Source organism: Neofelis nebulosa, chromosome 4 (genome assembly GCF_028018385.1).
Source record: "Neofelis nebulosa isolate mNeoNeb1 chromosome 4, mNeoNeb1.pri, whole genome shotgun sequence".
In the NCBI taxonomy this organism is placed as follows: Eukaryota; Metazoa; Chordata; class Mammalia; order Carnivora; family Felidae; genus Neofelis; species Neofelis nebulosa.
The window spans coordinates 115967317-115986032 of record NC_080785.1 but is presented as its reverse complement, the minus strand read 5'-3'; the positions used below and the strand labels follow the sequence as shown (position 1 = coordinate 115986032).

The 18716-nt window shown below is 45.7% G+C and overlaps 2 protein-coding genes across 7 annotated transcripts in view; one reads left to right on the top strand and one right to left on the bottom strand.

Moving 5' to 3' along the window:
• The window catches only part of MKRN2 (makorin ring finger protein 2), a 28296-nt gene extending 19588 nt beyond the window's left edge, over positions 1–8708 (top strand). For all 3 annotated transcript variants that reach the window (XM_058725953.1, XM_058725954.1, XM_058725952.1), the window contains 3 exons: positions 1220–1330; positions 6930–7074; positions 7247–8708. In XM_058725953.1, coding sequence (XP_058581936.1) covers positions 1220–1330; positions 6930–7074; positions 7247–7384 — 394 coding nt within the window. In that variant the 3' untranslated portion in view covers positions 7385–8708. The remainder of the gene's footprint in view (positions 1–1219; positions 1331–6929; positions 7075–7246) is intronic.
• Positions 8618–18716, bottom strand: part of RAF1 (Raf-1 proto-oncogene, serine/threonine kinase) — an 84519-nt gene continuing 74420 nt past the window's right edge. For all 4 annotated transcript variants that reach the window (XM_058725947.1, XM_058725948.1, XM_058725949.1 and 1 more), the window contains 7 exons: positions 14386–14470; positions 13466–13642; positions 12214–12260; positions 10658–10776; positions 10169–10300; positions 9891–10025; positions 8618–9660 (listed from right to left, as the gene is read on the bottom strand). In XM_058725947.1, the coding sequence (XP_058581930.1) occupies positions 9517–9660; positions 9891–10025; positions 10169–10300; positions 10658–10776; positions 12214–12260; positions 13466–13642; positions 14386–14470 (839 nt within the window). In that variant the 3' untranslated portion in view covers positions 8618–9516. The remainder of the gene's footprint in view (positions 9661–9890; positions 10026–10168; positions 10301–10657; positions 10777–12213; positions 12261–13465; positions 13643–14385; positions 14471–18716) is intronic.

Below are 18716 nucleotides of genomic sequence, written 5' to 3'. Positions count from 1 at the left end.
TGCATTCCCTGCCCATTTTCCCCCTGCTCCTTCTGTCCTGTGGATTTGCCTATTGTGGACATTGATTGTAAATGGAGCCTCCGGTACGCGGCCTCTCTCTGTGCAGCACTTTCACTCAGCAGGTTTTCAGAGATCGCCCATTTTGCACGTGTGCCGGCGCTTCATGCCTCTTCACGGCCGAATAGCATTGCATTGTGTGGATGTCCACGTTTTGTTTGTTCATCAGTTGACAGGCGTTTGGATGGTTTTTCTCTGGGTTATAATAACTAATGCCTCTATGAATATTCACATACAAGTTGTTGTGTGGCCGTATGTTTGAATTTCTTTTGGGTAGATACCCAGAAGTGGGATTGCTGGGTCATAGGGTAACTGTTCAGCTTATTGAGGAACTGCCGGGCTGCTCTCCACGGCGGCCACACCACAGATGAGGGCTCCACTTGCTCCCCACCTCATCAACACTTGTTACTGGTTGTATCTTGATTTTATTTATTTATTTTCTTAAGTGTATCTATTTTTGAGAAAGGGAGCACGAACAGGTAAGGGGCAGAGAGGAGACCGGGAATCCTAAGCAGGCTCTGTGCTGAGCTTGAACTCATGAACCATGAGATCATGACCTGAGCCAAAATCAAGAGTCTGAGCTTAACTGACTGAGCCCCCCAGGTGCCCCTCTGTTTCTGATATTAGCCATCCTCGTGGGTATGAAGTGTGATGTATTATGGTTCTGATTTGCATTTCCCTGATAACTAATGATATTGAGCATCTTTTTCTGTGCTTTTCAGCCATTTTGGAGAAATGCCTACTCAGATCTTTTGCCCATTTTAAAATTGGGTTTTTTGTAAAGATTTTAAGTAATCTCTATACCCAAGGTGGGGCTTGAACTCACAACTGCAAAATCAAGAGTCACATGCTCTACTGACTGAGCCAGCCAGGCATTCCAAAGTGGGTTGTCTTTTTATTGTTGAGAAGAATATGTTTTTAACAGTAAATAAGGTTCTACACCTGAAACTATTACTATACTATATGTTAACTAACTGTAATTTAAATAAACTTGAAAAAAATGTAGTAAATAAGGTTCTTAGATGATTCTGATTGCACTTTTTGGAATTTTGGGTTAGGAAAACACCTGGAGTGGCCATGCATTTGAGCAAGGGGTTTGGTGGTGCAGTGCGCACAGGGTTTGTAATTCATCTGGCCCATACTGATCTGATTCTAATTTCAGGTCTTGTCCAGAATGCCGTGTGATATCAGAGTTTGTAATCCCAAGTGTGTACTGGGTAGAAGATCAGAATAAAAAGAACGAGTTGATCGAAGCTTTCAAACAGGGAATGGGGTAAGTACTTTTGTGCCTGCCGCGCAAATGCACTATATTTACATACCTTTGAACCCCACAGGTAATAATGTAATTTTTAGATTTTCAGTTTTGAGATGTAATTAACAAATAAAATTTTAAAAGATTTAAAGTGTCACGGTGACTTCACACATATCATGAAAGGATACTCCCATCCAGTTAATTATAATACACCTATCACCCCCCCTTTTTTTTTTTTTTGCTTCATTTTTGGGTGAAAACATCCACGTTCTGCTCTTAGCAAATTTCAGTTTTACAGTGTTATCAACTATAGTCACCATATTTTACATGAGATACTTATTCATCATATAGCTGAAAGTTTGTACTGCTTTACCAACCTTTCCTTATTTACCCTAACCTTTAGTCCCTGGGAACCACTTTTTTACTCTGTGAGTTTGACTGTTTTCATTTGTTTGGGTTTGTTTTAGATTTCACATGTAAGTGATATCAGCATTTGTTTTTCTTTGTCTGGTTGATTTCACTTAGCATAATGCCCTCAAGTTCCATCTGTGTTGTCACAAATGGCAGGATATCCTTCTCTGTTGTGGCTGAATAATATTCCATTTTATGTATATTCCACATCTTCTTTATCTATTTGTTGACAGACACTTGGGTTGTTTCTGTATCTTGGCTGTTGTGAATAATGTTACAGCAAACACGGAAGTGTAGATATCTCTTCTAACAGGCATGAGGTGATATCTTATTGTGGTTGTGATTTGCATTTCCCTGATGATTAATAACGTTGAGCAACTTTCCATGTGTCTGTTGAACATTAGTACGTCTTCTTTGGGGAAAACGTCTATTCGGTTCCTCTGCCCATTTTTAAATGGAATGTGGTGGTTGTTTTTTTGCTCTTATATGAGTTCTTTGTAATAATTTCTCCAATTCAGTAGGTTGCCTTTTCATTTTGTTTGGTTTCCTTTGCTGTGCAGAAGCTTTTTAGTTTCATGGAGTCCCACGTGTTTATTTTTGCTTTTGTTGCCTTTGTTTTGGGTGGGCAAATCCACAAAGAACATTTGCTAAATAAGGTGAATGTCAAGGAGCTTACCCTCTATGTTTTCTTCTAGGAGTTTTTATGGTTTCAGGGCTTACATTCAAGTCTTCAGTCAGTTTTGAGCTGTTGTGTATGGTGTAAGATAGTGGTTCAGTTTCCCTGGCATGTTTTATTGAAGAGCTTGTCCTTTCCCCATTGAATATGTCTGGCTCCTTTGTCGTAAATTAATTGACTAGATATGCATAGGCTTATTTCTGGGCCTTCTATTCTGTTTCACTGAACTATGTATCTGTTTTTATGCTAGTACTAAACTGGATTACTATAGCTTTGTAGTACAGCTTGAAATCAGGAAATGTGATGTCTCCAGGTATGTTGTTCTTTCTTAGGATTGCTTTGGCCATTGGGGGTCTTTGGTGGTTCCATATATATTTTGGGGTTGTTTGTCCTATTTCTGTGAAAAGTGCCATTGTAATTTTGATAGGGGTTGTTTTCAATCTGCAAATTGCTTTGGGCAGTGTAAACATTTTAATGGCATTTTTCCAATCCATGAGCATGGGATACTTCCCATTTATTTATGCCTTTGATTTCTTTCATTGTCTTAATAGTTTTTCAAGTGTACAAGTCTGTTTCACCTCCTCTGCTAAATTTAGTCCTAGGCATTTTATTCTTTTTGATGCAGTTGTAAATGGGGTTGTTCTCTTAATTTCACTTTCTGATAGTTCATTTAGTATATAGAAAGGCAGATGACTTTTTATAGATTTTGCATCCTGCAACTTTACTGTATAAAGTATGAATATAACATTTACATATGTTAGAACCCAGCAAGGTAATATGATTTTTGCATTTGAAAACTCACATATTTTTTTAAGAGAAAAAGTTTATATTTACTCAGATAATTTACTATTTCCAGTGCTCTTTGATTTGGTTTATAATTCTTTCCAGTTGGTATAATTTACCTTCAGCCTCAAGGACTGCTTTTAACGTTTGTTGATGTGCTGGTGATGAATTTTTAGTTTTCTTTTTAGCTGAAATTGCTTTTCTGTTCATTAAGGATATTTTCACTGAATATTGGTCTGATCGGCCCTACTTCCATCTTTGTCTCCTTTTGCAGTTAATACAGTTCTGGGTTAACAGTTTATTTTATTTTTGTACTTTGCAAATATTGTTCTATTATATTCTGGCCTCTAGTTTCTGAGAAGTCAGTGGTCATTCACATGTCATTTCTCTAGGGTTGCTTTCAAGATTGTCTCTTTATCTTGGTTTTCAACAGTTTGCTCTTTTGCCTGGGAATGGTTTTCTTCATATTGTACTATGTATTTTTCTCTGAATATGTAGGGTTTTGTAATCCACCAAATTTAGGGAAATTTTGGCCATCAAATTTTTTCCCTGCCCTGTTTCTTCTTCTCCTGGGACTCTTAATTACATGTGATAGACTTTTTGATATTACCCTAATGAGCATTGGGGTCTGTTCATTTCTTTCCAATTTTTTTTTTTAGTATTTATTTATTTTTGAGAAAGAGAACAGAGTATGAGCAGGGGAAGGGTAGAGAGAGAGGGAGACACAGAATCCGAAGCAGGCTCCAAGCTGTCAGCATAAAGTCCAACATGAGGCTCGAACGCTCGAACTCACGAAGCGTGACATCATGACCTGGGTCGAAGTCAGACACTTAACTGAGCCAACCCAGGTGCCCCTTAAGCAACATTTCTAATCTCAGTTCGTTTTGTTTTTAATTTTTTCTTTTAATATTTGTTTATTTTTGAGAGAGAGAGAGAGAGAGAGAGAGAGAGAGCGTGAGCGGAAGGGACAGATAGAGGGAGACACAGAGTCTGAGACAGGCTCCAGGCTGTGAACTGTCAGCACAGAGCCCGACGCGGGGCTCAAACTCACAAACTGTGAGATCATGACCTGAGCCGAAGTCGGACGCCTAACCGACTGAGCCACCCAGGTGCCCCAAGTTTGTTTTTTAATCCTTGGTTAAGTTGTTGTGAGCCTGTTGCACTGATGTGTGGGCCAGCCATTTGTGCTGAGTTAACGTATAGTATTGGCATGCTTCCTCTCGTGTACTTTTCTGTGTGGGATTGCTTCCAGTGGATGATTTCCTCTCTTTCTGTTGGTCCTTCAGGCCCAAGAAACTGGATTTGACCCTGAAGGTTTAGACAGCCAACATTGGCATGCTTGAGGCAAAAAGCTGTTTTTTCTAAAAAAAAAAAAAAAAAAAAAAAAAAAAAAATTGCGTCTTGACATTCTGTTCTTCCTGGTGCCTAATTTCTTGAAGGATCCTCCTGCTGCCTTCAGGTCTTTAAAAAAAATTTGTATTGCTAGTTATCTGCAGAAGGGTCAGGTCTGGTAGAAGTGTGCTTGGCTGTACTAAAGAGCGCCGTATGTCACCTTTTTTAATGGTTCCTTCAGATTGCCTGTCACTTACTTAGTAAAAGCTGGTCATTTTCCTGGTTTACCAGTTTCCGCCCCCCCCCCCCCCCCACCATGTGTTATATCTTCACCAGAGGGCAGGAGTGGCAAAGGTGGAGGGGCTGGACTATAGAAAGCAGCTGTGCTGGAGTTGGGAAATTCTCATGTTCTTGCTCTTTGGGTTGGTCTTGGCCTTAGTTTCTATTGATGGTGGTGTTTTTATGTGTTCCACACACATTTAATGTGCACCTACTACAGGCCAGGCACCTTCAAGCTAAGCACCAATGGAGGACATCAAGCATAGATTAGTAAAGTAATTTCAATGAAAATTGCAGAAGGGCAATATTATTGCATGTTTTTTGGTGACAAATTCTTAATGAGAGTACCAAGCCACATGTCACAACAGAGAAAGCACTTGGATCCACCTGGGAGCATCAGGGAAAGCAGCATGGGGACCCTGCACCATGAAGCATGAAGAGCTATCTGTGTGTAGAGAGGGGAGGACAGAGTGGAATGACAGGGGTACAGAATGATACAAATGTGTCTGGGTAGCAGTGGCCCTGGGATTGAGAGAGGTGTGTAGAAGGATGTGGTAGGACCTACAGGGACAGATAGGTTGGAGTGGAATCTCGGGGGGTTGGGGGGGGGGTGGGTGCAGAACAAGCGACACACTGTTGGGCATGCTCCTTGGTGGGAATGTGAAGAGGCTGGAACCTGGTGGGAGCGAGGCCAATTAAGAAATGACTGTGGCAGGTAGCAGAGGACAGCACCCCCAGGGGCTTTAGTAGTGTGGGGGCAGAAAGGATGGAGTGATTGGAGGCCTAACAATTGGGAGAGCTGAGAGCAAAGAGGCAGTCCGAGTGCAGGTAAGGCTGGGGGAGAAAAAAGCACAGTTATTGGAGGGCAGGACTAGAGAATCACTTTTTGAACTTGAGTTTATTAAAGCCAGTGTCCAGCAGATTGGTGAGAACTCACTGCCTGAGCAGTCATTTGAAGATCTCAGAGCCTCAGGGGTGGAGGCTGTGACAGGTCTGTGCCCGCACCTCTGTACCTCTGCTTGGATCCCCTCCCCAGCCCGTGCTGGGGTCACACCTGATAGGAGTAGGTGCCCAGGCAAGCACAGCACGCCGTCCTTCACTGGATAGTTGTTAGGGGGCTTTCTCTGTGCTGCTCTGAGGTCTCAGAGACCCTCACCACCAGTCTCTGGCGTCCTCTTGTCTGAGAAGACAGACAGACACTGGTGTCAAGAGTCTCCCTTCTTTGTTAGCCACTGTCACATACCCCCCACCTGCCCCTGGTAGCAGTAGCCTTTCCTTTCTGTGGTGATCTTGCTTTCTCTTCCCTTCCTCAGGACTCCCAGATGCCCTCTTGCCTTTTTGGGCATCTTCACCCCTTCTTCACCATGAGATCATTTGATTATATATAAGCCAAATTTCCTGTAAGCAAGAAGAAATAAGAATTTTCTGGTGGTTGTGTTTTTCCTGAGGAACAGGTGTTCTTAATGTAGGGATCTGTGGGTAGAATTTGAAGATGGGGGGGAAGGGGGATGAACTTTTTGCTGTGTTTTTTAGACCTGTGTATTTCATTTTATCCATTTAAAAAACTTTCCTGAGAAGGGGTCTGTAGAGTTAACGTAACACAGAGTTAAGAAGCCCTGCTCTAGATCTAGAGGGTGGGGACCAAGGAAAATTGGAGTGAGACCTCTAACTTTGGGCAGTTGCTGAAATTCACTGCTTTTCCTGTGCCTCCTAAGTCAAGGCTTCTGGGGTCACATTGACATCATTGCTGGCTAGGAGGAAGGGAAATTTCCCTGGGTGGTGCTGCTATTGGGACTTTGAGCTGAGGCAAGTAGCCCAGCTTCAGAACCTTGGAGCCCTGACAACCGGCTCAGAGCAGCCATCAGGTTGTCCTCCCCCGAATGCCTTTTGGGAGTACTGCAAGCTCAAAACAGTGAAGTCCCCCGTGCAAGTTCAATTCTGTGTGAGGCCACATGTCACAATGGCAACACTATCCAACTTGGAAATCAGCATCCTAACCTCACAGAGCCTCAGTTTCCCCACCTATGAAGTAAGGCTCATCTAGCTCTGGCATTGTGGGCAGGGACGGAGGAAAGCCTTGGTTCTTCTGGGGCCCAGGCTCTCCCACAATCCTGTTGACTTTTTCTTTCTGCTTTTCAGGAAAAAAGCTTGTAAATACTTTGAGCAAGGCAAAGGGACCTGCCCATTTGGAAGCAAATGCCTTTACCGCCATGCTTACCCTGACGGGCGGCTGGCAGAGCCTGAGAAACCTCGGAAGCAGCTCAGTTCTGAGGGCACTGTGAGGGTAAGGACTTTGCCGTCTCTGTCAAGGACACTTACGCGGTGGCATTTCCGGGCACTGGTGCTTTCCCTAATAGCTTTGGTACCAGGGAACGGGGTGAGCAAAAGAAAAACAGCATCTGGCCTTCACGTTACCACTAATAACCACCAGGCATGTTTGCTGGCTCTTTTTGCAGTTCTTTAATTCAGTGCGACTCTGGGATTTCATTGAGAACCGAGAAAGCCGGCATGTCCCCAATACTGAAGACGTTGACATGACAGAGCTTGGGGACCTCTTCATGCACCTGTCTGGAGTGGAGTCGTCAGAACCCTAAGGAGTAGCCAGTTACCCCTGCGCCTTGGGCTCTGCCGACCAAGCCTTCCCAAGCTAGGGCGTGCGGAGCTTCCTTCACTGCAGCCTGAGCTGCACCTGACCTTGGTCTCATCCACTCCATTATTACAGCCGTGGGAGGAGTGAAGGATATAAAATAACCCAACAAGTATATGGAATCACTACTTTTATAGTTGATCTCTTTAGTTGCATCTCAAGCTCCTCAGAGGGACCAGCTGACCAGCCAGATGGAGTTTTGATTGATTGCTTTTAAAAGCAACCTGGCTCTTATCCTTGAGCTTTAGCTCGCTAGAAACAGTCACCGTGCAGATTCGTTTTTCTTAACCAAGTATTCCTCACCCTTATAAAACGATTCCTCTCTAGTCGATTTCCCTAGTGTACTTAGTGTGTAGTCAAAACTGTTTCTTGAAAAGCGCTGTATAAATCAACAAGTGGGCACCACACACCTTAGCCTAAAACTTGTGCTCTTCAGTGTCCCAAATCAGAGCAGGAGTCCCGTTGCCGTGTGTTCAATAAATTCCCTGTAAGGAGGGGGCTCTTGAAGTAGCAGGCAGTGTAGGGCAGAGGTATGGCCCCTCGTTTCTGGTTGGTGTTGGGGCCACGTGCTCCAGGGAAACACGTCCCTGGCTGTCACCGGTGGGCTTTCCTGGGGCTCTCTTTGGGCTCATGCCCCAAGGGTAGTTTTACTGAGGGTCAACACACACACACATGCTCTTCCGTGTGGCCCCTGCTCAAAGCCACGTGTTCCGTCTGTAAGCCTGGCTTTGATTTGAACTTTTAGTAAGAAGTGAAATGGCACGCAGCAGTTTCTGGTTCTGACCCAGCAGTGGTCCTGAACAGAACAAGTCCTCTGTCATCAGTTGTGACTTTAACTGAAGGAACGTAACTGTGTGAATCAGAACAAATTCACCCCAGGCCTGAATTAATCTATTTTTATAAATAGGTATAGATACCAAATATTTTATAAAATGCATTAAAGTGTAGGTAGAAAAAGGTTTACTCTTACCTGAGTTTAGAATGCTTGCTTTTTCCATTTTTTATAGTTAACTCTTTAGTGAAGGGTGACAGCACAAAGACTGAATTAGATTCCTTCCCAGCAGAGGCTCTGGGCCTGTTTCCTGCTGCTTGAGTTCTTGCTCCAGGAGGGATGAACAAATGGGAGAGTTCAAGCTGTAAGCTCAGTATTACTTTAAAAGGAAGAAACAGCCATTAAACCTACATTTAATTTATTTTATTAAAATAACATAATTGAACCATCAGATAACTGTATTTTGTCAGGCGCAATAAAAACAAAATTAAAACCCAAATCATCAAGAAAACCTGTATTCCTGGCTTCCTTGCATACACGTGATGTGACTGAAGAGAAAGGCTGGCCCGGCGGCCCCGCCCCATAGGGGCAGCTCCTGGAAGACAGATTCAGCATGATGGAAGACTGCTCCCTGAGAGGGCGGAGACTGGGAGGGGCAGGCCAAACGCCTCTTGGGAAAACCGTCCCAATGCACTGGAGACCTCCAAGGAAAGGAAGTGCCCCCGAAGTCAAGGTCCATAGTTCCATAGTACCAACGCAGGTTCCTTCAGGCGGCCGTCGTCTCGACAGTCCTGGGCTGTTTGGTGCGTTATGTGCAAAACTACCTGTTTGGCGCCATACCACTAGCTCTGAAGAACGGTCCTTCCGTGACAAGCATTCCACATAGGAGCTGATGCCCCAAATCCACATGTCCACATCAGGGCTGGTTTGTCTGCTACCTTCATTTCCCCTCTGAGTGCTTTTTCTTGCCCTAAAAATACTCATTTAGCCAATAGCTGGGGCCCCAGATCATGTATTGCCAACTGTAGCCACTGGTGCATCTGGAGAAGGCTTGGCTCATGAGCGTGGGGGGGGGATGCAGGGAGGGAGCAGGACAAACCAGCATTGCAAATGGCTTCCCTCTCCCAGGGCCAGAAAGGGTAGAAAAGAAGGCAACATGAAGTTAAGGCCCTGTGAGTAGTCTAGAAGGTCCTTAGCAGCAGCTTCTCTGAAAATGAGCTCTCTGCCTCCATCAAAAGGGAGGAGAAAGGTGGTGCCTGCTGACTTCCCTTCCTCCCCTGGTGGCCTGAGTGCAGGTGCAAAGTCAGCTAGAAGACAGGCAGTCTAGGGGATGTGGTCAACGTGCAGGCGTTGATATCCTCAGTGTGGGCCGCCCGGTGCAGGGATGGCTCAGAAGCACTCCGGTTGATTTTCGGCAGAGAGTGTTGGAGAAGCTCGATGGAAGACAGGATCTAAAATGAAGCAGTGTCATTAGGTGGGTTTGGTGTCACAGCAGAAGAAGCAGAGCAGCAGCAGCAGCTCTCAGTGAGGAGTCTAAACACGGGCCCTTGTCCCCACCCCACCTGCAGCATCTGGTGCAGAACACGAGCCCTGTCCTATAGAAAACCCACACCTCCCTCCTCCTTTCTGTCATTAGGAATTTCTGCTGGAATCCGTTCCCACCCCTTGAGCCGAGTCTTACCTGGGGAAAAAGAGGCCTCTCTTCCTTAACCTTCTTCACACAGTCAGCTACAAGCCTCTTCATTGCTTTGGGGCAGTTCTTATATAGCTTACTGAGGTCTGGGGAGGCATACCCTCGGCCCACCATGAAGATGATCTAAGAGAAAGGAAACCGTTGAGGGACTGGGTGGAGGCACAACAGAGACAGCAACTTCTGAACCTCCTGCTCACACTGGCAGGAGGCCCAGGGCCTTCCGCAGCTGAATCTAGATCTGCAGCAGCCAGCACCAGTGCACGTACCTGGTCGCGGTTATTGATGTGGGAGTAAGGAAGCTCCCCTGTCATGAGCTCATAGAGCACAATGCCGTAGGAGTAGACATCAGACTGGAAGCTGAATGGGTTATTATCCTGCATTCGGATCACCTCGGGGGCCTACAGGGACAAAATGCATTCATTCATCACCATGTGGGCCCCACAGACATCCAGGTGCCAGGCTGTCCCTTCCCCTGGATATAAGATAGTCCTTTCCTCAGTTCTGCACCACTTCCCCGCTCGGGCTCACACAAGCTCGGGAAGCCTAGTCTCTGGTACCCAGCACCGATGCCTCAGTATGGTTCTGATCGCTAGCTTCCAGAAAACCCAAATTTGCCGCAGGCTGTCTGACGTCACTGAAGGCCTCACTGAGGTATCTGGACTTCCAGGAAAATGTCGAGAAATGTAAGTTTACACACAGACCTCCGGGGTACCCCTTCCACCTGCACTCTGCTAGGGGGAGCCTCGCCTCCTCACCATCCACAGGACAGAGCCAGTGGGTTGTTCGACCTGCTGAGAACCGCTCCAGCGCGACTTTACTGTTGCCAAACCAAAATCTCCAATTTTCACTGTCAGGCCTTCATGGAGAAATATATCTCAATGCTTGTTAAGGACTCTGGTTTCAAAAGAACGGTCAAGTTAATTTTAAACCACTTCCCAAAGGTCTGAAGAGCAGACCATCTCTCTGCTCTGCGCCCCGCCCCTCCCCTCCCCTCTGACTGCCCCAGCCTCCTTTGCACTGATTTGCTTGGATTTCTACAGTTTTAAAAAGTGCTTCCAAACTGCCTTTTTTCCATGAGGCATGTAGCAGTTGCTCAGGGCGGCAGATTATTTGGCTCCAGCCAAAAATCAGGCTATTTCCCCCTGCTGCTTCTCCCCATTTACACATCTAGGTGCCAGGTCCCTGGCCTTCTGACCTTCCCATATAACCCGAAGATTTCTCAAGAGAACAGGCTGCCATCTGTAGCTTCTTACCAGAAGCCAAGTGTGATGGCTTACATTGGTTTCTGCCTGCTGTGTGCCCTCAAATGACAAACATGTGAATAACAATTCAGCATTCACTAAGCACTGAATGCTATCCAAAGAAATCTCTCACTAGAATAGGTACCACTTGGTGACTTCACATCAGGACCAAACTCCCCTCATTTCTGGGTAAAGAGGTCAGGCACACGGTGACTTGTGATCTGCCAATGCCCAGTAATACCACCATCAAATCTGTGGTGTCTGCTTTCATGGCATAACGTATCACTCCCAAAAACCCACCGTTAAAAGGTATCTCATAGGGGCGTTTGGGTGGCTCAGTCAGTTAAACGTCTGACTTTGGCTCAGGTCATGATCTCACAGTCCGTGCGTGAGCTGAGTCCCATGTCAGGCTCTGTGCTTACAGCTCAGAGCCTGGAACCTGCTTCGGATTCTGTGTCTCCCTCTCTCTCTGCCCCTTCCCCGCTTGTGTTCTCTTTCAGTCTCTCAAAAATGAATGTTAAAAAAAAAGTATCTCATGCCTCAGACATGTGGCCCAAATAGGCCATGTCCCGTAATCCAACTCAACACAACTGTAGTGCCTCTCACTGGCCAAGAAGCAGAGCAAGGCTGTAACGCTACACACTCCTCTCCAAGACACAGGCTGTAGGTGGGAGGCAGATGTATAAAGGTTACGTTTCCTGCCCCACAGCATGAAAACTCTCCAGTCTTTATTCCCCTTCTATAAAAACATACTAAGTCTCAGAAAGAGGAAGGGCTGGTTCCAACAGTGAGTGACCTAGTGAGCGCTTTGACAATCTTGCAACATCTGGCCTTCAGCTCCCTTCTGATCAGACACACATGGTCCACACGCTAGAGACGAACATGACAGACAAAAGCCCCATTCCTCCAAGCTAAATTTAGTAACAAACAGCATAATGAAACTTGCAAGCATAACCCAAACACCTATCTCCTGTGGAAAACTTCCCAAAATCACTTTTACTGAGATAAGCTTTAAAAAGTCTCTCTTCGGTTTTTCTAAATTTAGAAATGAAATAACCATCAAAGGATACTGTTGGATTTCATGTCTCTGTGGATGATGTTCTTTGCATGCAAATAGCTGTGAAGGGAAAAAATCTATTAAAAACAGTTATCTAAGAGACATGGGTAGAAAGCAGCTTCACATGACAGCTAGGAAGGAAGCCACCTGGCCGCCTGATGCCCAACGAGGGCTACATGCAGGAACTGGTGGTGTGCGGATGCAGGCCAGGGCACACTGCGTGTTACCCGGAGGTGAGGTCATAGCACAAACGGGACGACTCTTCTTTAAGCATCACTTCTACTCAAAAAGCAATTCTGACAACCTGAATGTCCATCAACTAATGAATGCATAAATGAAACATGGCCCACCCGTACAAACGCAGTCTTATTCAGCTACAGAAAGAATAAAGTGATACGCGCTACAATGTGGATGAACCCCTCAAAACTGTTAGGCTAAGTCGAGTCAGACACAAAAGACCTCATTTTCTATCTTGATGATTGTTCTAAAATTACACATTCAGTCTACACAACTCTGAATGTACTAAAAAAACCACTGAGTTGTACACATTTAAAGGGTGAATTTTATAATCTGTGGATTATATCTATAATTTTTTTCTAAAAGGTAATTCTATTTCTTAATTCCGTATGGATTTTAAAAAGCAGAACATGAGATTTTACATGGCACCTGCAAGCGCCGCTTTAGCTTACGCCTCCAGACATGTAGCGCTATGAGTTCTCACTCTCTCACTAAGGGATAAATTAGAGGAAAAGTGTGACACACACACACACCACACGCCACAACCCCCTTTGACAGAGAGATGTGTTCAAGCAGAGATTCAAACAGGTAGTGTTTCATGGAGGCACGAGGGAGGACTTTTCAGCCTTCCCTAAAAGGAAAATAAATTATCCAAAACATCCGCTCAGACCCTCGTGTGCAACAAGCGCGCTGCGCATGGTCCACACCTGAGACCGCACACTTGTAGAGGGCAGTGCACGGCTGTCTGGGCAGAAGGTACTGAGCCCACACTACTGAGCTCTTGGGGGTCTGGGTAAATTCTCAGGGAAGTGGTTTCAACCTGAATCTGAGCCTCTAGGGGAGCAGCCTCAGCTCAGACGAAGAACCTGGAGCTCTTAATCCTTCAGCCCACACCAGAGGCTGACTTTCAGCTGTGCAACATCACAGAAATCACGTAGGAGACTTGGCTTTTTGCTAATCCAGGTTCCGATTCAGGGCAGGTTGATACCTGGACCCCCGACTTTCTAGTCGACAAGCCATCTACTCACTCCATTCCCTGAGCAGTCTGGCGGGCGATGTCAATCAACTGGAACATCTGGAACTTAGTCTCCTGGACATGCAGGTGTTTGTAGAGGCTGCTGCCCTCGCACCACTGGGTCACAATTGCCAGGTTGTCCTTTGTCATGTAGCCCATGAAAAGCAGGATGTTCACGTGCCGTGTTTTGCTGGAGGAAGGAGGAGAAAAAAGTCTCTGAATTCTCTGAATCTTCTGTTGCTGCAGAACAGAGAGATCTACTCTGCTTTCCCACCGACACCGGATCCTGAGTGTCCTCAATGCCACCGTGCTTACAATCTGGGTGGTTGGCAAAGCACACACAAGCCTGCTGATAATTGAGTTGGGGTTGTGACAAAGGACCCCTCAGTGCCAGCCTTCAGAGAGGACATTCTCATTGTACATGATTCCTCCCACAGGGGGTCACAAGGAACCCTCGTCTGGGGAATCCATCATTATTCACCTTATTCCTATAGGTCTAAACAATGACTCAAAGGTTTTGAAGTCCAAAAGAAAGCAAATTGGCTATAAAGAGTTCTTGGAAATAAACGTGAAAACAGAACCTATTTCTCACTATCTCAAACCAGAACCCAGAGAAGAACCTGGGCTACTGTGTGTGGTGTGCCCAGAGACCTGAAGCAGTGGAGGGGGGTATGCTCATCAAAGAGGGCTCTTCTAAAGGTCTGACAACCCCGTAAGCTGGAAGGAAACCTCCCATGCATTCCCTTTCACTTGTAAGGAAGAAGTTTCCACCGCAAGACTCCGCAGTGAACACTCACTAACCACCAGTCCTGGCCATAGGCCCTCAGAGACAGGTCCGTGCCATGCGGCCCGCTTATCTGCAGTTGACACACCACCACCCACACCCGTCCCCTGCTGCTCCAGAGAGGCCGGAAAGGCTAGCTTTCTACTCACCGTAGGACAGCCACCTCATTCCTGAAGGCCTGGAACTGCTCTGGCGTGGGGTCGACAACTTTTAGAATTTTCACTGCAACATCTCCTGCAAATTATAGTCAGTATGATCAGCTGAATGAGCTTACTTTGTTATTTTTCACATACCCTCGTCCTGAGAAAGAGTGAATCACTTATTCAGATATCATGTGCCTACACAAGTGGAATAGGCAAATTTCCAAATTATTCAAGTACTTAAAAAAAGTTAATTATACTACTATCCTTTAAATACCACCACACACACCTTGAATATGGGTTTGGTTTAAACTCTTCCTATCAAGCCTGGCATCCCCAGTGTGACTGGGGAATAGGTGAAAACCTGGGCCTGTGAGGGCGGCACTGGCAGGTGAACTGGAATGGCCGGCAGATACAGGAGTTTTGGGGTCAGAAGGCTGGTGCCAGCAAACAGGCCATCTGGCAAGCAGTTGATGCCAAACTCAGCAGCCACATTCTAATGAGACCTGAGATGGTCCCTTGTACACAAAGATACATATCGAAATTAAGCTTCTTTGCCTTTAATACCATGAAGAAGCAATCCTAATGATTAATATCGATTGCTTACTACGCCCTTGCGCCACATGTGCCTTCACAGGCATTGTCACCTTTAATCCTCATAGTTGCCCTGTGATGTAAATACTGTTATCCTCATTTTACAGGGAACAGAGAAGTGTAGTCAACTCTCCAAGGTCATTTAACCAAAACACAAAAGTGCTGGAGCCAGGATTAGAATGCCAGTCTGACTCCAATGGCTGCCCTTCTAACTTCCATACTGACAACAGACTGTCAATCACTATGAGCCTCTTTACTTAACTTTAGAAACATCCAGAGATTAATTCTACTTTATATGTGCTACTGATTTAGAAGGCACTTTCAGAAATGTTTCTACACTATAACGGTCATTTTAATAAATTACATGAAGCCCTATTAAGACCTCAGATTTTCTTGGCAAATGAATTTATCAAAACATAGCCTTCTGGGTAGCTCTTTCTGCCCACGGGTCCTGTCCCTGTGCTTTAATAAAGTCACCTTAAAAACAAACAAAACCATAGCCTTCTGGTGATCAAATAAAGGAGTTGGTTGATGGCACCTTGGAGGTAACAGAATTCCTCCACTTATCAAGCATGCCCCCTTGGCAGCACCCCTGTGCAGCCTCTGTGGGAGCATTCTTCACTTCACTGGAGTACCAACTGGTAAGGACATGGGTTTTAAAAACATTTTATCTTTTTTTTTTTTAATTTGAAAGAGGGCACACATGCGAGCAAGCGGGAAGTGGGTGGGGGTGAGGGGGGGCTCAATCCAACCCTGGGATCATGACATGAGCCAAAATCAAGACTCAGACACTCAACCAACTGAGCCACCCAGGCGCCCCAAAGAGATGGTTCTTATGGCAGGTCCCAAACTGTTGTCCTGTTGTCATCTCTGGTTTTATCATCCAAAGCTAAAGTCCCCACCTAACAGTAGGGGCTCATTCACTTCACTGGCACATGTATTTCCCGAGGGCCCAGGGCTGCCTCTTGGGAGACGCATTCTGCAGTCACAGCTGCCTTCTCTCCAGGAAGATGGAGCTGGTAAACCATGCAGTTCCATTTAAGCTCCTTATGACTGAGGAGGAGGATAAGAGTCTCCCGCAGAACTGCTCATTCTGGAGCAGTCTGAGCCAAGATAAGAATGCTGGGCGTGAGGGACAAAGACAAAATCTGTTTGCAGAGAGGATGGAGAAAGGTTTCCTGAAACAAATGGGATATATGCCAAGGGAAGGATTTTACTAAGTGGGACAGGCTGTTCCAAACTACATAGGTCAGGAACAAAAGTAAGGTAAGGTAAGGTAAGGTAAGGTAAGGTAAGGTAAGGTAAGGTAAGGTAAGGTAAGGTAAGGGGGAAGAGGGAAACAGGAGCTGTGCCTGGTGAACTCTGATGTGTGACCTGAGCCCCTGCAGTCTACGACAGAGGCTAGGGAGGAAGGAGTCCTGGCCCAAGAGCCCTGTATCTGCAGACAAAATACAGGGACAGCAGTGACAGTGGGGATAGAAAGGAAGGGGTGAAGGCAAGAAACTCCAGGAAGGTGGGCTGATCTGACGTGGCAGTCAACTGAGTGGTGGGGCCAGGAGATGACATTGCTGTTGGCCCAGGCACTGGACAAGGCTTGAGAGGGATAGGCCGGGGTGGGTGGAGGAAGGCTTGGGGAGATGCTGGATGGGCCCTCAGGACGATTTGTTCCTTGGGACCTTACTAGTTCACAAGTCTAGTTTTACAAGACCTTCCCTTTTTTATAGCTCTCCAAGGGGCGTGTTCCAGTTGTCACTGAACTCACCTTCCATATCACCCATTTTGGACCTGATCATAATGTAACCTCAGAGCTCGGAAGATTCACCAGCAACCAAAGCCCGCTGAGAGTGACTCATTCTGACCTTGCAGTCAGCTGAATGTCCTCCACCTCCAGCCTCTACTTTTTGGCCCAGTGAGCAGACTTATTATCCCTGTTCAGAGTTCATAGTCTCTTTGTTCCATCACCACAGCCAGTTCAAATCCTCTCCTCTTTCCAAATCCTATTACCCAAATCGGCACTACAATTCCATGTAAGTCATCCACTATACCCACGCCTTCATGCAAGTCACGGGTTGGAAGACTGAACAGGGCTGAACCAAAGTCAAAACCCTACGATGCCTGCAAGGACCCATCTGCCTTCCAGCTCATGGTTAGCAGTTAAGATAACAAGAGTATATATGCAATTTCTTACTGAAACCCAGAGACTATATACTACAGCATTCCCTCACTTTCACGCAAATACTCCTAGCATTGCCATGACAGGGATTCAGTCTGCTAGGAGCAATGGGCAAACATTATAGGAAAATGGATTTCAACTTTTATAAAGAACAGTTTTCTACTAGTAGGACTGCCTCGAACTGGAACAAGTTCTCCAGTAACCAGCTCCCTCACCAGCATTCTGAATTTCAGGCTAAGACTGGCCAAGTCTCCTGAAGGTCTTGCACAATCTGAGACCCTATTTCACCCAAAAATGATATCTAAAGTCTTTACGGGGCCCTACCACTCCCCATCCCTGGACTGCACTCCTATCAGCCTCCCTGAGTTCCTCAAACAGGTCAGGTGAATGGCCCAATTCACAGCCCCCCCTTGCTGCTTCCCCAGGTTATCTGCCCACTCTCAAGCATCATGCAAATGCTACTTCTTCAGCAGAGTCCTTCCCTACTAACCCACCAAAACCTGTGCACAGGGACTGCCACTCCCTACCTGCTTTCCTCCCTTTTTCCTCGTTAGCAATTATAACATACTATATACTTTGGTTGGTTATTGTCCCCACCAGAATAGAAACTCCATAAGAGAAAGAATTTTCATCTGTTTTGTTCACTGCTTCACTTGTAGCAGCTAAAAGAATGCTTGGTATTAGAAGAATATATTCAGGAAACACCGATAAAGAAATGAATGAATTCTAAGATGCAACTGTCAGCAAGGCATGTTATGAACTGACAAGCTGTCTCAAGCTCTGGAGTGGAAGTAGGGACAGCCTCTGGCACAGAATACTAGCTGCTGAATGACCCAGCTGCTCCCAGCACAGGTCAAGAATCCACTGCTGACAGGGAAGCGGAGACTCAGTACCCAGCCTGAAGCCTCCAGGTGTGCACAATTAGGTCTGGGCCCAAAACAAAGGCTGCTCTCCAACTTGCCCTGGCAGTCTCAGGACCAGGTACACCATTCAAGTCCACCTCTCCAGCACTCCATGCAACAGGCATTTAGTAGTACTGCTTATTACTAATCTCTTGTTTTGAACACGTTTCTAAGAGGAGTTTAAAAAATTGTATGTACTGGGGCACCTGGGTGACTCTGTGGGTTAAAAGCATCTGACTCCTGATTTCAGCTCAGGTCATGATCTCGCAGTTCATGGGGTTGAGCCCTGTGTTGGCTCTGCACTGGCAGTGTGGAGCCTGCTTGGGATTCTTTCTCTCCCTCTCTCTCTGCACCCCCCCCCCCTGCCCCGCTCCCCCCTGGCTCAAGCTCTTTCTCTGTCTCTCAAAATAAATATCACCAAAAAAAATTTTTTTTAATATATAGTATTAACCTTTCTGGAATTATCCACATACCCTTATAGCTGGCAATCTTAGCACATATAAAGAATGGTATTTATTTCCTTTAGCACGCAATATAAATGACGAAGGTAAACGGCCAAGGAACATTTTATGGAGGGTAGTCCAAAACAACTACACCAAGTAGGTATTTTTTTTTTTACTTTTTCAAAGTTTACTTATTTATTTGAGATAGAGTGTGAGCTTGAGCCAGGA